The sequence below is a fragment of the Phoca vitulina genome, unplaced genomic scaffold, assembly GCF_004348235.1.
Source record: "Phoca vitulina isolate PV1807 unplaced genomic scaffold, GSC_HSeal_1.0 scaffold23, whole genome shotgun sequence".
Taxonomy (NCBI): Eukaryota; Metazoa; Chordata; class Mammalia; order Carnivora; family Phocidae; genus Phoca; species Phoca vitulina.
The window spans coordinates 73,771-97,751 of NW_022589726.1; the positions used below are offsets into that span (position 1 = coordinate 73,771).

The window sequence follows — 23,981 nt, forward strand, 5'->3', positions numbered from 1 at the left end:
GCTTGCCCTACAGATTTTGGACTTGCTAACTTACAGTTGTGTAAGCCAATTCTATAAAACCTCTCCTCTTTGTCTCTGTCTCTGTCTCTCTCTCTCTCTGTTGGTTCTGTTTTTCTGGAGAACCTTGACTAACACAAAGAGATCTGAAATATAAAATAATTTGGCTTTTTTTTAAAGAATAGCAACAATCCTCCAGCTATGTGGAAATTCTTAGGTATATGGCAGTATAAACAAAACAACTCTCAGTCATGTTAAAAATACATTTAGGGGTGCCTGGATGGCTCAGTCAGTTAAGCATCTGACTCTTGATTTCACCTCAGGTCATGATCTCAGGGTCATGAGATCAAGCCCTACGTCAGACCCCGCACTGAGCATGGAGTCTGCTTGACATTCTCTCCCTCTGCTCCTCTCCTGCTTGCTCTCTCTTTCTCTCAAAAAAAAATATCTGTTTACAAATATATTTAAAAATGATTTTTAATACTTACAGTGGAGGAAGTTGGTGGTTGCTTTAGTTGAGAAGAAAGAGATCTAGATAGTTTAGCCCATAGAAGTCAACAATTCAACATAACTGATTTTTAAAACTGAATTAATTGAATAATTTGGGTTTCTTTTGGTTTTTTTTGTTTGTTTTTTGGTTTTTTTTTAAATCTTCAGACAAAAGAAATGGCAGGATTGACTGATTCTTTGGTTTGTAGAGGTGTTGTTAACTATACTACAGTTGTGTAGGTTTTAAAAGGTATATTCTTTATATCCTGTTATTTTATACAGGGCACATTTTAAAATAAAATCTCCTAAAAGAACATACATTTACCTTTCGAAGGTTTAAAATTTAATTGATTTCCCTTTTAGTTTAATCTGTTCCTATCCATTTCCCCAACTATTGATATGACATTACACGCTATCTGAAACTTTCCTCAATAACATTTTGTTTCTGAATAATGTTGATGATATTCTTAAAGGAAACCACTGGAATATAAGGAAAATATTTAATATCTGAAATGTTCTTTAAGTCTACTGTAACTAAAATGACAATCTAGAAAATTAGAGAGTGGGACTCTTGATACAACGTAAAATTGCATTAAAAAAATCCTTAATTTTTTCTTTTTTTACTGTTACCCTTCTATACTCAATACATCTTTTGTTAAAATCAGGCATTAAATTTAGATAACAGATAAGAGTGTAGAAGTTTTAAGAGTTAAACTGATGAGAGTTATGTTTAGTCATAAACTGCTTGTTTATTGTCATGTCTGAGAACTTTTCTTATATATGAATGATAATTAAAATAGTCTCAGAAGAACAGGAACTAGGCACAATGGATTACATGATATCTGCTGAGGTGTCTTCCCCTGTGGATTCCAATCTGGATATTCTGTCAATAAAAAAAACAGTTAAAAGCTCCATTTAGTTTCAAGGGGAGGAAGTAATTGAATCAATATTGAAATAGTTTGATACGTACTTTCCGGTTTATCACATTCTTTATTACCTAAGGTAGACAGAAAAATTATAGAATTAAAGGCATTCACTTGCAGGTGCCTGGGTGGCTCAGTTGGTTGAGTAGGACTGTCTTTGGCTCAGGTCATGATCCCAGGATCGAGTCCCGCATCGGGCTCCCTGCTCGGCGGGGAGTCTGCTTCTCCCTCTGCCCCTCACCCCTCTCGTACTCTCTCTCTCATTCTCTATCTCTCAAATAAATAAATAAAATATTTAAAAAAAAAGGCATTCACTTGCCTTTCTGGTTTTTTAAATAAGGTAATAAACTTAGGAAACTTAGTTTGGCTTTAAACTTAGTTTAACTTAAGAAAATGAAAGCTTCCTCCACAAATCCCTCAGTGCTTAAAAATCTATATGATGCCTTCTGCCAACAAAGTCATGTCAACAGGTATTTCTAGAGTAGCTTTCACGTTGAAGGCAAAAAAGACTACAATTGACAAAACTATATAAAGTAGTTGACTTTACTTGTGACACTCTGCCATGCCCATTTAAATTCCCTGAAAGAGAATGTAATTCCTTCATGTTGACTTTTTGGTTCCCAGAGCCCTCCATTAAATATCTCATTCATTTCTGGTGTGGCTCTGGCTCCAAATTTTGCTCTGTGTCTTTCCCTCATCAAGTTTTTTCCCTCTGTTTAATAAGATCCTGCAGTTGGTTAGGAATTCATTTGTTTAATTTCTTTCATTCATTTATTCACTTTTTGAGTGTGTACTATGCATTGAACATAATTCTAGGCTTTAGATATAATAGTTATCAGGAAAAAATAAAGTTTCCTTACAGAAAAGTAAGGGGAGAAAGTCTATCATTAATCTGCTCCCATCTCTCAAAAAGGAAGTCAACAAAACTAAAAATTGGCTTTATATAAACACTGATCAACATAAAAGGGAGAAGACACAAATCAAAAGTCATAGGACTTAAATAAGTGGAACATACCAGAGCAAAGATGTTAATATTTATTTATTTATTTGTTTATTTATTGGAGAGAGAAAAGAGACAGAGACAGAGATAATGAGAGAGAGCAGGAGCAGGGAGGAGAGGGAGAAGCAGACTCACCGCTGAGCAGGGAGGCTAACGTGGGGCTTGATCCCAGGACCCTGAGATCATGACCTGAACCGAAGGCAGACACTTAACTGACTGAGCCACCCAGGCGCCCCAAAGATGTTAATTCTTTCCAAATTTATTTATAAATTCAGTGTAATTCCAAGGTCTCCTGTGGAATTGATAAGGTTATCCTAAGATTAATTTGCAAGAGCAAAAGTTGAGGAAGAGCCAAGTGATTTCTGAACAATTTAGAAAAGAAACAAGTTGGGAGAACACCTCCTGCCAGGTAGCAAAACTTATTGTAGCCTTTGCAGCTTGTGCGGTGCTTTCTTGGAAACCCATTGTCGATAACTGCTTGAATCTTCGGATGGAGAAACTCATGGCAGAAAAGTCCTCATTAAGTAAAACTAGAAAATCCAGATAAAGTACAACAAAACAATGTTTCAGAACCTCAGAGATTTGCTAAAGCAACGAAGACTGGAGGGTCAAGATTTCAGAGCTGGAGATCCACAGAGAATGGACTGATGTTATGAAAGCTGTCTTTTTTTCCCCTGGAGCCATTTGTTCATCTTGGGCCCAGGTCTAGGGCTGAAAATCTGGGCTTTGCCCAGGCAGAGGCTGATTTTGGGGAAACAGAAACCATCGGAGCTTTTGTTGGCCTTGTAGGACCAGAGGGAGAAAATTGGAGAATTGAGCAGTTTAAGATCCTGGTGAAAGGTAAAAGTGGAGGAATGAGTCCAAGAGATGGCCATTTTGTACTCAAAGTATTTGTTTAATTTTGAAGCTATGAGGAACAGGAGGCTAAAATCCCAGGCTGAAACCTTCTGGAAAACAAAGCAGATTTTTCAGTAATTTCAGAATGCTAAAATAATACGGATTAGAATTAAGAACTTATTAGGGAAAGGCAACAGTGAACGCAGCAATCTCTCAGTGGGAAGCCCTGGAACTCTGTGCCCTTAGAGCAGAGACAAACAGAGGTGAACCAAGCCTTACATAAATTCTAACCCAGTGTTGACTAAGCTGTGTTTGGATTAAGGTAAACAACCTTGACTCTAACTGTTCAGCAGAGGAAAAGGTAGAACTCTGCATTTTTGTTTTACACGTGTTGTTAGATGTATAATAGAAACTTATTAGGCATACACCAAGTGTTTTGGCCATGTACTGCTGTGACACAAACTTCCAGAACAATGGCTTAAAACAATAACAATTTATTATTATTTCTTACAATTATCTGGATTGGCTGGCTCTACAAGACAATTACTCTGCTCTATGTAGTGTCATCAGGACTCAATGACATAGTTGCATTTAGCTGGAGCTCAGTTAGGGTTGCAACAGAAAGATGACCTCTCCTGTTCCAAGGCCTTTCTCCATGTGACCTCTCCAGCAGGTAAGTGTGGAATTGAAATTCTGGGGGGCTTCCAACAGAGCAAAAGCAGAAGCTGCCAAGTCTCTTCTAACGGGTAGGCCCAGAACTGGCACAATATCAAGGCCTCATTGAAGAGGAGGAGAAATAGTGTCCACTTTTTTGGGAGGAGTGGCTTATGTGTAAAGGAGGGGAGGAATTATTAGTGGCCATCTTTAGAGATAATTCACCACACCAAGAAACAGAGCATGTTACCGAAACCAAGAGAAAACAAAACAATCTTGAAACTAGAAACAGACCCACAGGTGATCCAGATGTTGGAGATTTCAGAAAGAGGTTGGAGTATTTGAGGCTGGTAATCATGGCGCTTAGTGTATCAAAGGGAGGATAACAACAACAGCAACAAAAATGGTAGGGGAGAAAAGCAAGGGCCAGATTGATCATAACTGGACTTACTGGCCTTGGAATAGAGTCATATTTTTCTTTAATTGGAGTAAGAAGCAATTGAGGAATTTTTAAGAAAAGGATTTGGCCTGGATTTTCTTTCTGTAAAACAATTTGGAGGAGGAGAGGTGGGAGATTACTAGCTCAGGCAAGAAATGACAGTGGCTTGGATACTGGGCAGGAAGGGGAAGTTAAAAAAAAAAGTGTATCACTGTTATCTTTATGTCCCTTTAACTAGAAAACATTAGTTTGCAAATAGGAGATATACAATGGATTTATTTATTTATTTATTTATTTATTTTAAGATTTTATTTGACAGAGAGAGACACAGATAGGGAACACAAGCAGGGGGAGTGGGAGAGGGAGAAGCGGGCTTCCGGCGGAGCAGGGAGCACGATTCAGGGCTCGATCCCAGGACCCTGGGATCATGACCTGAGCCGAAGGCAGACGCTTAACAGCTGAACCACCCAGGAGCCCTTGGGTATATTTTTTAAACTGCTTTGAATGAAATTTAAAATTAGAGGGACGATACTTCTAATTCATTGTTTAACTGAAGTATAATATCAATATGAGAGTATGTATGCCTCATAAATGGAAAGATTGATGAATTATTACAAAGTGAACACATGTAGGTAAACAAAGCATAGGTCTAGAAAGTCCTTCTGGTATCCTCTTCTATTTAATTAACTCCTCTTTGCTCTCTAAAGGTAACCACTATCCTGACTCCAAATGTAGATTAGTTTTGCCTGATATTCTGATATTTGAACTTTATATAAAGAAATCATTTAATATACATTATTTTTGTGTCTGTCTTCTTTCATGGCACCAAATCATCTTTCTTTTTTTTTTTTTTACAATTTTCAGATCATCTCCTCTCTTCACTGTTTCACTGAAAATTCTTTTTCAATCAAGAATTTATGCACTTATCTTTTAAAAAAAATCTTTGTTCTGAGAGCCAAAAGACTGATAAAGGAAGAGAAACATATTAGCTTTAAATCATAATTAATTTGCACATTGATTAATGTATTACTTCTGCATGAGTCACTATTTTGATAATTAATAATAATAATAACTAATACAAATAAGAAAAATTTTAATGAACAGATATTTTGAGTATAGTAGCAAACTGAATCACAGTTATACCTTACTCCTTTCTGTCCTTTAGCTTGAGAAGAAAAATAATCAGTGAAGAAGGGAGGGATCATCTGAGTTTAAATATGATAATTTATGACAAATGATTTATATCATCATATAGCAGCAATCAAATATTGTCAATAATTACTTATGCACTTGAGGATCCAAATTTTAAAATACTATTAATTTATGGAAACTCTTCTCCAAATAGAATGTTACGATTATTTTTTTTCCTTTTTGCTTACGGCAGAGATTCTCTTTGCAAGTTTCTTCTTCTGCACACAAAGAGCAGGCTACTCCTTTAGTGTAAGGGGGCTGATTTGGAAAATTTCCTCTGTAAAAAAGAGAATAATTGATTAGCCAAATGACTATTAATTGCTCTAATTTTGTGCACAAATTTATGCAAGTTGTTTTGGTCACTCACTCATGAATATTTAAAAGGAAAAATAACAACTTTTGTCCCAATTTTATGCTCCTTTTGTTTGTAAAAAGAAACCATTAAAACTGTTTACAAGATGTCCCTAATCCACATGGCAGTTATATTCTCAAATATTCTGTAAAATACAAATTAGATGTGAACCCCTTGTAATTATGCATGTTGATAGCCACAAAGTTTTTGTTGTAAACACTATGATTATCTCTTGATTTTGTAAATAGAATGAATAAAATTTAAATTGCAAGTGGAAACATATGCTTTATGTTCAATACCATAGTTCTTATCTAGTTCTTTTGGTGATGTATCAATAAGACTTGGCAGCTATTATGCCTGTTTTTCTCCCATCTCTGTATCTGTGGAAGACTTAAAAAAGTGTTAATTACCTAGAGTACACAAAGGAAACCATTAATAACATGAGTAGTATTCCATTAAAAAATACGTGGCAATTTATTTATCTATTCATTTGTTGATGGACATTTAGGATATTCCAAATAAAGTTACTATGCACATTTTGAACATTCATATATAAGTATTTACATGGACCTACGTTTCCTTGGATAAAAGAATGAATAGATCATATGGTAGATGCATATTTAACTTTTCAAGTAACTTCCACACAGTTTTTTCAAAGTTGTTGTAATGCTTTATATTTCTACCAGCGGTGTTGAGAATTCTAGTTGATTCACTTCCTTGTCAGGGCTTGTATTGGCCAGTCTTTAGCCATTCTAATTGTGTAGTAGCATTCATGGTGGTTTTAATTTGTGTTTCCCTAATGATTAATGATGTTGAGCATTTTTTCAGGTGCTTATTTGCCATCTGCATGTCTTCTTTATTGATCTTTTGTCCACTTAAAAAAATTGAGTTTTAAGTTTTTCTAATATTGAATTGTGAGAGTTCATCCTATATTCTCTATATAAGCCCTTTATTAGATAAGCTTTACAAAGACTTTCTTCCCGTCCATGGCATGTTCTTTTTATTCTCTTACCAGTGTCTTTGAATAGCATTAATTTTAAATTTTAATGAAATCCATCTTATCAATTTGTTTTTTTATGGATCATGGTTTTGATGTGGTAGCTAAAAAAAATCTGGCTATTTTAAGGTCACAAAGATTTCATCTGTGTTTTCTTCCAACAGTTTTACAATTTTGGGTTTTACATTTAGGTTTATGATCCATTTTGAGTTAATTATTATAGGTTGTGTGTTGTATAGATCTAAGTTTACTTAGAATGACAAACAGTACCAGCATCATTTATTAAAAAATATTTTTTTCCACTGCATTGCTTTTGTTCATTTTTGGAAAATTAGTTGAACATATGTGGACCACCATGTATAAGTTTATTTCTGGACTCTACATTCTGTTCCACTGATCTATGTGTTTAACTTTACATCAATTGTTGTGATTATTCTAGCACTAATAATTCTTGAAAACAATAGTGTTTAGCCCTTCTGGGGCGCCTGGGTGGCTCCGTCAGTTAAGTGTGTGCCTTCAGCTCAGGTCATGATGTCAGGGTCCTGGGATCGAGCCAGGTGTTGGGCTCCCTGCTCAGTAGGGAGTCTGCTTCTCCCTCTCTCTGCTGCTCCTCCCAGCTCGTGCTCTCTCTCTCTCTCTCAAAAAAAGAAAAAAATCTTAAAAAAAATAGTGTTAGCCCTTCAAATTTTTTTTTTTCAGAGTTGATTTGGCTATTAAAAGTCCTTTTCATTTCCATATGAATTTTATGACCAGTTCGTCAATTTCTACAATAAAAATCTGGAATTTTTGTTGGGGATTATATTGAATCTATAGATCAATTCAGTGAAAATTATGTCTTAACAATATTGAGTCTTTTAATCCATTAACAAGGTATAATCTCTTCAATTATTTGTATCTTTGTTAATTTCTGTCGTGAATATTGTGTAGTTTTCAGTGTGGAGGTCTTTCATGTCTTCTGCCTGGTTTATTCCTAGATAGTTTATATTTTTTGATGCTGTTATAAATGGTATTATTATTTTAATTTAATTTATGATTATTTATTGCTAGTATATGAACATGTAACTAAGTTTTGTATATTGATCTTGTGTCCTGAAAAATTACTAAGTTCACTTATTAGTTTTAGAAGAATTTTCAGATTTCATTGAACTTTTTTTATATAGACCTGTAGACTAGAAGTCAGCGAAGTATGGCCCATAGACCAAGTCTGGCCTATTTTTGTGCTGTCTGCAAGCAAAGAATTTTTTTTTTTTTTTTACATTTTTAATGGGTTCTTTAAAACAAAATAAAAACAAAGATGAAGGTAACAATATATATGGCATGCAAAGCTTAATATATTTACTCTCTGGTACTTTACAGAAATTTTTTTTTTACTATTGGTATAATATTACATATAGGTTTTTCACAGCTGTCCTTTATTAGGTTTAGGAAGTTCCCTTCTATTTCCAGTTTTCTGAGAGCTTATATCAGGAATGAATGCTTAGCTTTTTCTCAATCTATTGAGATGATCATGTGATGTTTATTTTTAGGTTGATTAATATGGTGAAATACATTGATTGATGTATTTAGAATGTTAAACCACCTCTATATGCCTGGAATAAACTCCATTTGGACAGGGTGTCTTAGGCTTTTACTATATTGATGGATTCAAATACTAAATTTTGATTAGGATTTTTGTACATATATTCACAGGAGATATTGCTCTGTGGTTTTCCTTCATTTCATTTATCCTTTGCAATTTGTGTCCTTGGAGGAATTTTTCCATTTCACCAAGTTGCCTCTTGATTGATTAACCCCACTTTCATTTTTTTTTTTTTTTTTTTTAAAGAGAGAGAGTGCACACATGAGACTGCCATGTGTGAGTAGTGGAGGAGGGGCAGAGAGAGAGAATTTTAAGCAGGTTCCACACTCAGTGTAGAACCTGATGCAGGTCTCTGTCTCACAACCCTGAGATCATGACCTAAGCCAAAATCAAGAGTCAGAGGTTTAACTGACTGAGCCACTCAGACACCCCAACCTCACTGTCATTTTGAAATGACTTTCTTTAGCTCTAGTATTATTCTTTGCTCTAAAATCCACATTATTTGTTATTAGACCCTGCTGCTTTCTTTTGACTAATGTTAGCATAGTAAACCTTTTTCCATTCTTGTACTTTTAATCTATTTCTGTGTGTTTCTTTGTTTGTTTATTTAAATTCCAGTATAGTTAACATATAGTGTTATATTAGCTTCAGGTGTACAGTATAGTGATTCAATAATTCTATACATTACTCAGTGTTTATCATAATAAGTATACTCTTTAATCTCTGTCACCTATTTCACTGATTCCTCCAACTACCTCCCCTCTGGTAACCCATCAGTTTGTTCTCTATAGTTAACTATCCATTTTTTTATTTGTCTCTTTGTTAATTTGTTTGTTTTGTTTCTTAGAGTCCACATATGAGTGAAATCATATGATATTTGTCTTTCTCTGACTTATTTCACTTAGCATTATACTCTCTAGATCCATCCTTGTTGTTGCAAATGGCAAGATTTCATTATTTTTTATGGCTGAGTAATATTCCATTGTATATACATACCACTTCTTTATCCATTCATGAATTGATGGACACTTGGGTTGCTTCCATAATTTGGCTATTGTAAATAAAGCTGCAGTAAACATAGGGGTGCATATGTCTTTTCAAATTAGTGTTTACATATTCTTTGGGTAAAATACCCAGTATTGGAATTACTGGATCATATGGTAATTCTATTTTTAAGTTTTTGAGGAACCTCCATACGTTTTTCCAGTGACTATACCAGTTTACATTCCCCCCAATAGCACATGAGGGTTCCTTTTTCTCCACATCCTAACCAACACTGGTTGTTTCATGAGTTTTTGATTTTAGCTATTCTGACAAGTGTGAGGTAATAATCTCATTGTGGTTTTGTTTTGCATTTCCCTGGTGATAAGTGATGTTGAGCATCTTTTCATGTATCTGTTGGCCACATGTATGTCTTCTTTGGAGAAATGTCTGTTCCTGTCTTTGACCCATTTTTAATTGGATTATTTGTTTTTTTGTGTGTGTTGAGTTGTATCAGTTCTTTATACATTTTGGATACTAACCCTTTATTAGATATATCATTTGCAAATATCTTCTCCCATTCAATAGGTTGTCTTTTAGTTTTGTTGATTGTTTCCTTGACTGTGCTGAAGCTTTTTATTCTGATACAGTCCCAATAGTTTATTTTTACTTTTGTTTCTTTTGGCTTAGGAGACATATCTAGAAAAATGTTGCTATGGTCGATGTCAGAAAAAGTACTGCCTGTGCTCCCTTCTACGATTTTATGGTTTCAGGTCTCACATTTAGGTCTTTAATCAATTTTGAGTTTATTTATTTTTTTTTTTTTTTAAGATTTTATTTATTTATTTGAGAGAGAGAGAATGAGAGACAGAGAGCATGAGAGGGAGGAGGGTCAGAGGGAGAAGCAGACTCCCTGCCAAGCAGGGAGCCCGATGCGGGACTCGATCCCGGGACTCCAGGATCATGACCTGAGCCGAAGGCAGTCGCTTAACCAACTGAGCCACCCAGGCGCCCCAATTTTGAGTTTATTTTTGTATATGGTATAAGAAAGTGGTCCAGTTTCATTCATTTACATATAGCTGTTCAGTTTTTCCAACACCATTTATTGAAGATACTGTCTTTTTCCCATTGCATATTCTTGCTTCTTTGTCTATTTGGGGGCTCCCTATTCTGTTCTACTGACCTATGTGTCTTTTTGTGCCAGTACCATACTGTTTTGATTGCTATAGCTTTGTAGTAGATCTTAAAATCTGGGATTGTGATACTTCCAGTTTTGTTCTTCTTTTTCAAGATTGCTTTGGCTATTTGAGGTCTTTTGTCATTATGTACAAACTTTAGGGTTATTTGTTCTAGTTCTGTAAAAAATGCTGTTGGTATTTTGATAGTGACTATATCAAATCTGTAGATTGATTTGGGTAGTATAGACATTTAGCAATATTTGTTCTTCCAATCCATGAAATGGAGTATCTTTCCATTTCTTTGTATTGTCTTCAGTTTCTTTCATCAATGTTTTATAGTCTTTTAACTCTTTGGTTGAGTTCCTGGATATTTTTATTATTATTATATTATCTTTAAGCTCAACACGGGGTTGAACACATGACCCTGAGAACAAGTCTGGAGCTGAGATCAAGAGTCGGATGCTTAACCAACTGAGCCACCCAGGTGCCCCTTATTATTTTTGATGCAAATGTAAATAGGATTGTTGTAAATGTTAATTTCTCTTTCTGCTACTTCATTATTAGCGTATAGAAATGCAATGGATTTCTGTGCATTGATTTTGTATCCTGCAACCTTACTGAATTCATTTATCAGTTCTAGTAGTTTTTTGGTGGAGTTTAGGGTTTTCTATATATAGTGTCATGTTATCTACAAATAGTGAAAGTTTTATTTTTTTATTTTTTCCTTACCTATTTGGATGCATTTTATTTCTTTTTCTTATCTGATTATTGTGTCCAGGACTTCCAGTATTATGTTGAATAAAGTGGTGAGAGTGGACATGCTTGTCTTGTTCCTGATTGTAGGAGAAAAGCTCTCAGTTGTTTTTTTTTTTTTATCATTGAGGATGATGACCTTTATTATGTTGAGGTATGTTCCCTCTAAACCTACTTTGTTAAAGGTTTTTTTTAAATCATGAATGGATGTTGTACTTTGTCAAATACTTTTTCTGCATCTATTGAAGCAATCAGGTTTTTTATCCTTTCTCTTACTCATGTGACATATCATGTTAATTGATTTGTGAATATTGAATCACCTTTGTATCCCAGGAATAAATCCCACTTGATTGTGGTGAATGATTTTTTAAATGTATTGTTGGATTCGGTTTACTAATATTTTGTTGAGCATTTTTGCATCTATGCTCATCAGAGTCATTGGCCCATACTTCTCTTTTTTTTTGTGGTTTCTTTATCTGGTTTTGGTATCAAGGTAATAGTCTCATAGAATGAATTTGGAAGTTTTCCTTCTTCTATCTTTTGGAATACTTTGAGAAGACTAGGTATTAACTCTTCTTTAAATGTTTGGTAGAATTTGCCTGTGAAGCCATCTGGTTCTGAACTTTTGTTTGTTGGGAGTTTTTGATTATTGGTTGAATTTCATGGCTGGTAATCAGTCTGTTCAAATTTTCTTATTTCTTCCTGCTTCAGTTTTGGTGGGTTATATGTTTCTAGGAATTTATCCATTTCTTCTGGGTTGTCCAATTTGTTGGCATATAATTTTTCATAATATTTTCTTATAATCCTTTGTATTTCAGTGGTATCAGTTGTTATTTATCCTCTTTCATTTATGATTTTGTTTATTTGAGTCTTCCTTTTTTTTTTGTTTTTTTTGGTGAGTCTGGTTAAAGTTTATCAGTTTTGTTTATCTTTTCAAAGAACCAGCTTCTGGTTCATTGATTTGTACTATTGGGTTGTTTTTGTTTTGTTTTGTTTCTTAGTTTCTATTTTATTTATTTCTGCTCTAATATTCATTATTTCCTTCCTTTTGCGGTTTTGAGTTGTGTTTCCCTTTTTGAGCTCCTATAGGTGTAAGGTTGTTTATTTGAGATTTTTCTTGCTTCTCAAAGTAAGCCTGTATTGCTATAAACTTCCCCCTTAGAGCAGCTTTTGCTGTATCCCAAAGATTTTGGACTATTGTGTTTTCATTTTCATTTGTCTCCATGTATTTTTTATATTTCCCCTTTGATTTCTTGGTTGACCCATTCATTGTTTAGTAGCATGTTATTTAACCTCCATGTATTTATGTTCTTTACATATCTTTTTCTTGTGGTTGATTTTTCATTATTTCTGTCTTTATATTTAAAGTGTGTTTATGTAGGGGCACATGGCTGGCTCAGTCAGTGGAGTTTGTGACTTGATCTCAGGGTTGTGAGTTTGAGCCCCACATTGGGTGTAGAGATTACTTAAAAATAAAATTTAAAAAAAATAAAATGTGCTTTTGTAGGCAGCATATAATTGGTTCTTGATTTCTTATCCAATCTTGGAATCTCTGCCTTTTCTTTGGGTTTTTGTATCATTTAAATTTGATGTGATTATTTTTTTTAAGATTTTATTTATTTATTTTGAGAGAGAGAGAGAGTGGGTGTGTGTAGGGGGGGAAGGGGCAGAAGGAGAGGAAGAAAGAGAGAATCTCAAGCAGACTCCAGGCTGAGCGTGGAGCTCAACACGGGGCTTGATCTCATGAACGTGAGATCATGACCTAAGCTGAAATCAAGAGTCAGATGCTTAATTGACTGAACCACGCAGGCACCCCGATGTAATTATTGATATAGTTAGGTTTAAGGCTATCATCTTATTTATTCTATTCATCTCCTCTGTTCTTTGTTCCCCTTTTCCTCTTTTTCTGCCTTTCTTTGGATTAATTCAATATTTTTTTAAATCTAATTTTATCTGCTTTGTTGATGCCTTTGCTATAAGTAGTTTTATTATTTAAGTAGTTGGAGCTTATAGTATGCATCTTTTACCTATCACAGTCAGTTTAAATTATTGCACTTAACAGAGTAGAAGAATCTTAATATACTTAGATTTTTCTCTTTTAGCCTTTACGCTGTAGTTAGCACATATTTTAATTTTTTTTTTTTTATTTTTATTTATTTGACAGAGAGAGAGATAGCGAGAGCAGGAACACAAGCAGGGGGAGTGGGAGAGGGAGAAGCAGGCTTCCCGCCGAGCAGGGAGCCCGATGTGGGACTCGATCCCGGGACCCCGGGATCATGACCTGAGCCGAAGGCAGACGCTTAACGACTGAGCCACCCAGGCGCCCAGCACATATTTTAATTTTATGTAGTTGTAACTCTCATAATACATTGCTATTATCTTTGATTAAACAATTATCCTTGGAAGAGAATTAAATAATAAGACAAACTGTATTACTCATGTAGTTACCATTTCCAGTGGTTTGAAAAAAATCTTTTAATTTTGAAATGTATTTTCAAAAGATATAGAATTCTCAGGGGACAATTTTTTTTTCTTCCAGTATTTGAAGATATTGCTGTTTTCTCTCTGACATTATTTCCACTGAGAAATCTGCTGTCATCCTTATCTTTGTCCCTCTGTATGTAACATGTCTTAGTTCTCTGACTGCTTTTAAGATTTTCTCTTTATTACTGGTTTTGAAATGTTTTATTATAAAGTGAGTTGGTATAGTTCTCTTCATGTTTCTTGCGACTTGGGATTTGTTAGCCTTTTTGGTTCTGGGAGTTTATAATTTTCCTTAAGCTTGGAAAGTTTTGGGCTATATTTCTTAAAATATTTTCTGGCCCTGCCTTGTTCAGGAAATCAATTCTGCCTAAACTTACCTCACAGATAACTGATGCTCTTTTTATCTTTTTTGGATTCATTTTCCCTATATATTCTATTTTGGATGATAATAAATAAGTGTTCAGTAGTTCTGCAATTTCTCTGGTATTTATAAAAACTGTACTTTGCTTGAAGTTTTAAGGCTATGAATTTGTCCTTCTTGTTTTTGTTTCTGATTGAGAGGCAACCAAAGAAAATACAGAGATATACACATTTGTACTTCTCCATAGCAATTTTGGCACATCTCAGATCCTTTTTGCAAATTATGTATATTTATTCTTTGCCTGTGTTTTCATTTTTTATACATTTTAAAAAAAATTTTGGTTGTTAAAAGAGTTGGACTATTAACTGATTTTTATCTTCTTCCTTGTACAGATCTATTGGGATTAGAGTTCCAGAATTTCATTTTTGGGGACTCCCATAGGCTAATGTTATATTTCCATTTATATATGCAACTATTAGCAAGGCAATTAAAAATTATGGTAGTCTTTTCTTAGAAGAATGTGCATTTCACTGTCATTCTCAATCATTTACTCATCCCGGTTATGTCATATTAGAGAAACATCTGCCAATCTATTTTGTGTTCCAAGTATTTGGATATTACTGTAGCAATGTATTTATATTCTTTTTTTTAACTTAAACAGTTTCCATAATTTTCATTCTCAAGTTTAAGTATTTCATGACAGGTATAATATTTTACATAAGGTAATGTTCTCTCACCACCTTCTATTTTAATGTATTTCTTGAGTAGCACTACAGAGGGAGACTTTAACTTATTAAAAATATACTTGTCTCTTTAGTATAAGGTTCTATTTTGGGAACAATTCTTTTAATTTAAAATATTTTTAATAGCAAAATAACTTACGAAGGTCCATAGTTGCATATGAATATTGCAGTTTCAAATCCCTCAAGTTTAGGACACATTGTCACTGCACAACCAACTTTATATGAATTGGCCCAAACTACCTATAAGGAAAGGAATTTTAAAATAAAATATGCAAAACAACTTTATGCAAACAGTGTATTATGGGAGCAGCAGGTATAATCTTTGTCATGCTACCAAAAATGAATGCACATAACTATACTCTCTGTTTATTTTCTTAGTTTTTAATATTAACTTTAAAACAATTATTTTGTTAAGGCTACTTTCCTGAGGCCTATCTATCTAGTTTTCCTCACTGTTAATTCTCATAAATCGAAAGGAGAATATACCATAAAGACAAAATTGTATTTTTTCTAGATGACTTATGAAATATATCTTAATTTTCTCTATGGGCATATTATATAAATGATATCAAAATCAGACTATAAATGAAAACAATAAAACTTTTATTTCTTTTTCTCAGAAAAATTCTACTTCATTTTTTAAATTTTGTGGTCTTAACCATGTTCTTACCTTTGTTAAGTAAACAAGAGACAGATAAGAATAGAGATTAAGAACATAATGAGTCTTCTGCAAAAGATGCCTGCCACAGAGATGATGTATCTTTATTTTTGTCTAGTTGCAAAGAATAGTAAAGTTATCAAAATGAAGATGACTCCTATGGAAAACTAGACAGGAGAGAGAGAAAAGAGTGAAGATTACTATTTCTTTAGTAATAGTAAGAGATGAGAGAAGAGTAAGAGAGAAGTAAGAGATGAGTGTTGCTTCTAACCATGTGTGTGGCTTTAGAGACTGACAGCAATTCTGAGCTTGTTTCCTACTTAATAAAATGAGATTAAGCTTGATCCTTAAAATATCCTTTTCCTTTTGAATGTTTCAAAAAGTTAAAAAGCCATACAATTGCAAGTATACATTTTTTCCAAGAATTCATGTTTAAAATTTGGTTCATGAGTATGTGGCTACTCCATGAAATTCTATTTGCTTAATGTATCTCAGTTATGATTCTGTTTTGGCTTTGAGAATGGTAAAAGTAAATATTGACTGTGTAGGTTTAAAATGTATTGCTTTCATTAAAGGGACTAGATGTGACAATATGAACATTGGCTGTAACTTCAATATGAATATCTGCACATAGTAAATGCAGGAAATTTTTAGCTCATTTTGTTTAGAACATTAAGCAAGATATAGTTGCTGAACAAGTAGAAAGAATGCACTCATTCCTAATTATTTAAGCATATGTGTAAATTAGCCAGTGTGGAGTGAGCTTCCAATTCTGATGTAGCAATGATAGTGGAAAAGGAGTATTTGAGAACAGGTTCCTTTTGACTTGAAGCAAAAGAGAGAGACAAAGGATTATATAAAGGCTGTGAGTCAGTCTTAATGCCGTATTAGGGATATAACATTCTGCTTGTTATCAGTACACCTGACATTTGGATTCCATTCTTTTGATTTTCCCAGCAGTAGCCAAACCATATTCTTTGCAGACATCTATCCTGAAAAGGGTTTCCAGACTTACAGTGTCCTATTGTTGGACAATGAGTGAATAGAAGGGGAACATGGAAGCTGCTAATCTCTTTGTTCAGTGCTCCTCTGATAAAAATGACTTGCTTTAAGTCACTATATACTAATACATCTTATACAGATGAGTGAGTTTGGAGAAGAAAGTTAGCCCTTTTTATTGCTTAAATGGAGCTTCCTACGAGTTCAGTGCCATTTTTAGGATTGGTTTTGTTTAAAAGCGACTTCCACTTCTCACCAAAAATTCCCACTGAAATAACCAGAATACTTGGAAAATAATGAGAAATAAAGTGGACATCAGTATCTTGAAAAGGATAATGCCCTCTGCGAGTTGAGGGGAAAGGATTCAGGCAGTACAATTGTCCCAGATTATTGCTTTGAGAGAGTTTCCAGGCCATAGCTGGGGGGTTGGGAGTTAGGAAACCAGCAGAAGCTTGATGGATTCACACAACTGACAGGCAGAGCTGATTGGGGAGACCAAGGAGGCAGGAGTTTAGAGAATATAGTACTGGGGAGGTGAAAATCTCACTGTGATACAACTGTAGAGATCTACAGGGAATCCTCATGGTCAATTCAGCAGAGCATTAATCAGCATGTATGTGAAGAAACTACCCGAGGCCTGGGAAAGAACCATTCTAAAAACTAGAAGAAAGATGCTAAGACTTAAACAGGGCCAGGAATAGAGCCTGTTACTACTAGCCACTGGAAAATACCAATTTCTAGGGCATTGGTAGAGTATGCACAAGAATCTTGCTTTGCAAGAACCAAAAGAATTTAAAAAATTTCAGGTAATGTAACTGTATTCCAGAAGACAGTTCAAGAATATTTAGAGATATATAAATAAACCCAGCATTCAACAAGGCAAAATTTACAAATTTGGGAATATAATAAATTTACCCAGCAGCATGATAAGAAGCAGGAAAATTTGACCCATAATGAAGAGGGAAAATCAGTCCATTGAAACTAACCCAGAACTAACCTAGATGCTAGAATTAGGAGGAAAAACATTAAAATAATGATTATAACTGTATCCCATATGATTAAAAAGCTAGATGAAAGATTAAACATACTAGATACGGTCATTGATTGATTAGTGAACTTAAGATAAAGCAATAAGACTATCTGAAATTAATCACAGAAGAAAAAAATCAGGAAAAGAGAGAAGAGAACATCAGTCAACTGTGGAAAACTTCAAGTGGCCTTCTACATGAGTAACAACTCTGCAAGGGAGTAGCAAACGAGAATGACAGAAATATTTGAAGAAATAATGGCAAATGTTTTTCAAAATTTGATTTAAACTATAGAGATACAGTTCCAAGAAGCTCATTATACTGCAGCAGAAAAAACTGCAGTGCATTATTATGAAATTGCTCACGACCTGTAATAAAGGAAGAATTGTAAAAGTGAGAGCAAAAAGACACATAAAGTACAAAGGAATAAAGAAAAGATTATAGTAGATTTCTTGTTGGAAACAATACAAGTGAGATGACAGTGGAGTAAGATTTTTAAAGTCCAGAAAAACAAACAAATGAAACAAACAAACAAAAAATTCCAGTACATAGAATTCTATTTCCAGTATCAGTATCTTCCAAATGAAGGTGTGTTTTTAGATACTCAAAAGAAACTCAAAAGAAAATGCTAAAAAATTCTCTTTTGATAGAAATGTGCATAAATAAGAACTAATCAACAAAATATCAAATATTTACCTGTGTATAATGGCCACAAACTTTGGAACATGATAGGGTATTATAATCATAAAATTCGGTTTCATTAAACCAAGCAATAACAGTAAATTTTGGTGAAAATATGCTTAATCCACCTAACCAGATATTTTCTCCAACAAATTGAAAAGTTGGATGGCATCTGTATGATATTGATAAACAGGAGTTGTGTTCGAATCTGCACTTGTTTGCCCACGCTTTAGCAACCTTTGCTAAACCATCATCCCAAGTCTGAAAGATAAAATAATTTAAATTGAATCATGCATATTTGCTTGGATTAAAGCTATTCTAATGATCGTAATCCAATTTTGTTTAAGTTTATTTTAATAAAATATAGATTTTTTTGGTATTATGTTTACAGTTATTCATTTTTTTAGTTCTACTTCAGAAACATTTAGTACCCACTCTATGGCAGTTTATCTTTGAATTTCCAATACCTTGCAGATGGCCTTGTACACTACAGGCACTCAACAAATATATTCGAATGTGATTTAAGTAAGTCAAGAGTTCACAGTCTAGTAATTCGGGTCATGCAAATATATCATAAGTGAAAGATGAGTACCCATTTATAAGTAAAAAGGGAAAATGCCTCTTAGCACACCAGGAATAGAATTTCCTTAATTTGATCAAGAATATCTACCCAAACCAAAAAAACAAACAAAAAATGCTACAACAGGCATCAATATAATGGTGAAATATTGAAAGCTTTCCCCCAAGATTGGGAATGAAACAAGATGTCTCATTTTCTCTATTTAAAATAATACAGGAAGTTAGTTGGTATAATAAAATATGTGAGCTATAAATACATAAGAAAAAAGACATAAAATGTATAATGACTGGAATCTGTTATTATTCATAGATAACAAGACTGGGTACATAGAAAATTCAAATGAATACACAAACAAAACTATGGGAAAAAAGTGAAATTATCAGTTTCCAGATATCAGGAAAATATACAAAATTGTATTCCCATATATACTTCAGAAACAAATAATTAAAATATAACAAATATATAAAAATAAATTCAATAAATGATATAAAAAAATCTCTACACTAAAAAAGCTACAAAAACATCACTAAGATTAATTTGTAAAGACTTAAATAAATGGATATATGTAAAATGTTTATGAACGGGAAGATTTAATATAGATAAAGGATTGGATATTGATATTTAATCCACTTCTAAAAAAATCCAAGTAGCTTTTTTTTTTGGTGGAAATTGATTTCAAAATTTATATAGAAATTCAAAGAACCAACAATAGCTAAGACAATCTTTAAAAAGTAAAACAAGGCTAGAGGACTTACTATACCAGATATCAAGACATCATAAATCTACACAAAGACATCGTGGTATTGGTATAAAATATGGATAGACAAATATCCCAATGAAACAGAATAGAGTCCAGAATCAGTTTTTGACAAGAGTGGCAACATCTTAATGTAGGTATTATTGGCAAGATGATTTTTTTAATTTAAGTAAGCTCTATGCCCAATGTGGGGCTTGAACTTACAACTCCAGGATCAAGAGTCACATGCACTGCTAACTGAGCCAGCCCCTGGCAAGATGAATTTTTAAAATATTTTTATTTCAAATTAATCGTAAATTCACAAGAGGTTACAAAAATAGTACACAGAGGTCCTGCACGAACTTTGCCTGGTTCCCCCTCGATAATGTTTTATGTAACTATAAAACTATATCAAAATGAAGAAATTGACATTGGTACAATCAACAGACCTTAAGATTTCAGTAGTTTTACATGCATTCATTTGTGTGTGTGTGTGTGTGTATGTGTAGTTTTATGCAATTTTATCACAAGTAACCACCCCCATGATCAAGATACATAACAAACTGTTCTATCATCACAATGATTCCTCATACTAATGTTTTAAAGTCATACTCACTCATTCCCCCATCTAGTCACTATCACTAATGTGTTCACCATCTCTATAATTTTGTCATTTCAAGAATGTTATATAAACAGACACGATATATAACCATTTTGAGATTGTTTTTTTTTCACTCAACAGAATTCCCTTGAGATCCGTCCATAATGTTCCATGTGTTCATAGTTTATTCCTTCTCATTGCTGAGTGGTATTCCACAGTATGGATATACCACAGTTTGTTTAACCTTCACCTACTGATGGAAATTTGGATGTTTACCAGTTTGGGTTATTACAAATAAAGCTGCAATGAATGTGTGTGAACAGGTTTTTGTGTAGCAAATTTTTCTGGGAAAAAAGGAAAAGGAAAAAGTGCCCTAAGAAGGCAATTGTTGGGTCATATGTTAAGTGTACATGTGTTTTTTTTAGAATAAAAGGCCAAACTATTTTCTAGAACAGCTGCAACATTTTAGATTTTACATTCCCACCAGCAAAGTATGACAGATATAGTTTTTCTACATCCTCTTGAATATTTGATGTTGTCACTGTTTTTTATTTTAGTTTTTCTAATTGGTGTGCAGTAATACCACATTGTGGTTTTAATTTGTATTTCCCAATGGCTAATGTGTTGAACATATTTTCCATTTGTGTGTCCTTGTAGTGAAATGTCTCTTCAGTCTCTTGTTCATTTTCTAATTGACTTTTTTTTTTTACTGTTGAGTTTTGAGAGTTCTTTATATATATTCTAGACAGCAGTTCTTTGTGAGATAAGTGGTTTATGTATATTTTCTGCTATTCTGTAGCTTGTCTTTTTATGTATTAACAAGGTATTTTAAAGAGCAAAAGTTTTTAATTTTGATGAGGTTTAACTTACTTTTTTTTAACTTGCAGTTTTGATGTCATGTATAATCAAAGTAATCTGCCATATTAGGAAGCCTCAATAGCTGTAGATTCTGAGGCTTTTCCCCACTTTCCCTTCTAAAAGTTTTATAGTTTTGTGTTTTACATTTGTTCTAATTTTTGTATAATATGTAAAGTTTAGGTCAAAAATTTTTTTTATTGTTTTTTTCTTTTGCTTATGAATGTCAAAAATCTGTAGAGTTGTTCATAGTATACACATGAAGGATCTGTAATAATATGCCTGATTCATTCCTGATATTGCTTATTTGTGCCATTATCTTTTTTATTAATCTTTTCAAAGAATCAGCTTTATATTCCACTGATTTTTTTCCTATCATTTTAATTTGCAACTTACATTGATTTTTCCTCTTCCATTATTTTCTTCCTTCTGCATGTTTATTTTGCTTTTTTCTCGTTTCTTTAGATAGAATTTAGATTATTTAAGAGCTTTCCCCTTTGTAATATAGCCATTTAGTGCTATACATTTCCCTCTCAGCACTGCTATGGCTGTATTCCATAGGTTTTGATATATTGTATTTTCAGTGTGTATTTTGAAGTTTTCCTTGAGATTTCCTCTTTGACCCATGGATTATTTATAAGTGTGTTTAATTTCCAAGTGTTTAAAGAATTTCTTATTATCTTTGTGCTATAGATTTCTGGTTTGATTTCATTGTGTTCTAAGAACATACTCTATATAATTTCAGTTGTCTTAAATTTGTTGTTTTCACTTTATGGTTCAGGATATGGTCAATCTTGGTTAATGTTCCACAGGCACTTCAAAGGAATGTGTATTACTTAGTTGTTGAGTGGAGTCTTCTATAAATGTAGTTAGATCCTAGTTGGTTAATGGTATTAAGTTCTTCTATATCCTTGCTGATTTTCTGTCTGCTTGTTGAGCAGAGTGTTGAAATTTTCAAATGTAATTAAGAACTTTTCTATTTCTTCTTTCAGTTCTATTGGTATTCCTTCCTATATTCTAAAGGTCTGTTGTTTGGAGCATACAAATTTTTTATTAAAATTTCTTTGATGGATTGATTGTTGTATCATTATGTAGTGTTGTTCTCTGGTGTATTTCTTTGCTCTGAAATCTACTCTATCTGTTATTAATAAAGCCACTCCTGCTTTCTTTTGATTAACTTCCATATGACCTGTCTTTCTCCAACCTTTTACTTTCAATCTACCTATATCATTATATTTGAAGTGAGTTTCTTGGTAATCGCATATTGTTGGCTCATGTTTTTGTTCTTTTTTTTTTAAATTCATTCTGATATTCTGTGTTTTTTAATTGATGTATTTATACCATTTACATTTAATGTCCTTATTGATAAGTTAAAGCATAATCCTACCATTTTATTGTTTATTTTTAATTATCCCTTTGTTTTTCATTCCTGTTTCACTTTTCCTGCCTTCCTGTGAGCTACTTGAACATTATTTAGAATTGCACTTTGATTTATCCATAGTGTTTTTTAGTATATATATATTATGTTTTAGTGGTTGCTATAGATATTACATAATTTATGTAACTTGTCACAAACTACTGGGGTCAGCATTTTACCAGCTTGACTGAAGTATAGAAATATTGCTTCCATTTATGTTCTTTTACCACTCACTCCACCAATAATATAATTATCTTAAATATTTCTTCCACATATATTAAGAACTATATCAAACAATATTATAAAATTTGCTTCAACTGTCAAACCTAATTTAGAAAACATAATGGAAGAATACTTTGTTATATTTACCCATATTTTTACCTTTTGCCTTGTTTTTTCTTCGTCCCTGATATTCTGAGGGTCTTGTTTCATCATTGTCTTAGTGTTTGAAGAAATTTTCTTAGCTATTCTTTTAGAATGGGTCTGCTTATGACAAATTATTTAGTTCTTCGAATCTGAGAGTGTTTGTTTGTTTGTTTGTTTTAATTTAATTTTATTATGTTATGTTAATCACCATTTTATTATGTTATGTTAATCACCATACTGTACATCATTAGTTTTTGATGTAGTGGTCCATGATTCATTGTTTGCATATAACACCCAGTGCTCCTTAATTTCATCTTAATTCCTGAAGTATATTTTCTTTGGGTAGGATTCTTGGTTGACTATTCTTTGAAATTGAAATTGAAATTGAAAATGTTGTACCACTTCCTCTGGGCTTCTGTAATTTGGATGAGAAATTTGATGACATTGAAATTGTTGTTTTCCTTTAGGTAATGCATTGGTTTTTTTTCCCCCTACTGCTTTTAAATTTTTTTCCTTGTCTTAAATTTTCTGAAGTTTGATTATGATGTATCTTGGGATGAATTTCTTTGGGCTCATCATATATGGGCTTCACTCAGATTTATTGTGCATGTTTTTACCCAAATTTTTGAAGTTCTCAGCCACTATTTCTTAGGATATTTTTTCTGCCCCTCCCCATCTTTCTCCATTCCTTCTGGGACTCCAGTGACATGAATAGATATTTTGTTCTTGCTGTATAGATTCCTGATGATCTGTTTATTTTTTTGTCTTTGGTCCATTTTCTCCCTATTGTTCAGATTTGGTAATTTCTATTGTTCTATTTTCAGGTTGACTCATTTTTTCTTTTGTCATATTCATTCAGCTATTGAGCCCATCCAGTGAGGTTTTTTTTTTTTAAAGTAATCTCACACCCGACATGGGGTTCAACCTCATGACCCCAAGATTAAGAGTCTCATGCTCTACTGACTGAGCCAGTCAGGCACCTCCATCCAGTGAATTTTTATTTTGGTTATTATACTTTTCAGGTGTATAATGTCCATTTAAATCTTCTTTATAACTTCCATTTCTTTGCTGAGACTTTTCTACTTTTTCATTTGTTTTAAGC

At 33.2% G+C, this 23,981-nt stretch overlaps 1 protein-coding gene across 1 annotated transcript; it reads right to left on the bottom strand.

The window, feature by feature from the left end:
* Nucleotides 1-1,277: 1,277 nt before the first annotated feature.
* Nucleotides 1,278-22,948, bottom strand: GLIPR1L1 (GLIPR1 like 1). The gene is made up of 6 exons (XM_032421064.1): nt 22,895-22,948; nt 18,340-18,585; nt 15,098-15,198; nt 5,719-5,807; nt 1,457-1,483; nt 1,278-1,369 (listed from the first exon to the last, which is right to left on the bottom strand). The coding sequence occupies exons 1-6, from the start codon at nt 22,946-22,948 to the stop codon at nt 1,278-1,280; spliced, it is 609 nt and encodes a 202-aa protein (XP_032276955.1).
* Between the last annotated feature and the right edge of the window lie 1,033 nt (nt 22,949-23,981).

Bases quoted from the DNA above. Each gene is read 5' to 3' on its own strand.
- GLIPR1L1 (XM_032421064.1), bottom strand. From the start codon at position 22,948: ATGATGAAACAAGACCCTCAGAATATCAGGGACGAAGAAAAAACAAGG. The intron at 15,199-18,339 runs GTAAATATTTGA...CTTTCCTTATAG, and splicing joins TTTGTGGCCATTATACACAG to GTAGTTTGGGCCAATTCATA. The intron at 5,808-15,097 runs GTAAGTTATTTT...TCTTTTTTACAG, and splicing joins ATATGCAACTATGGACCTTC to AGGAAATTTTCCAAATCAGC.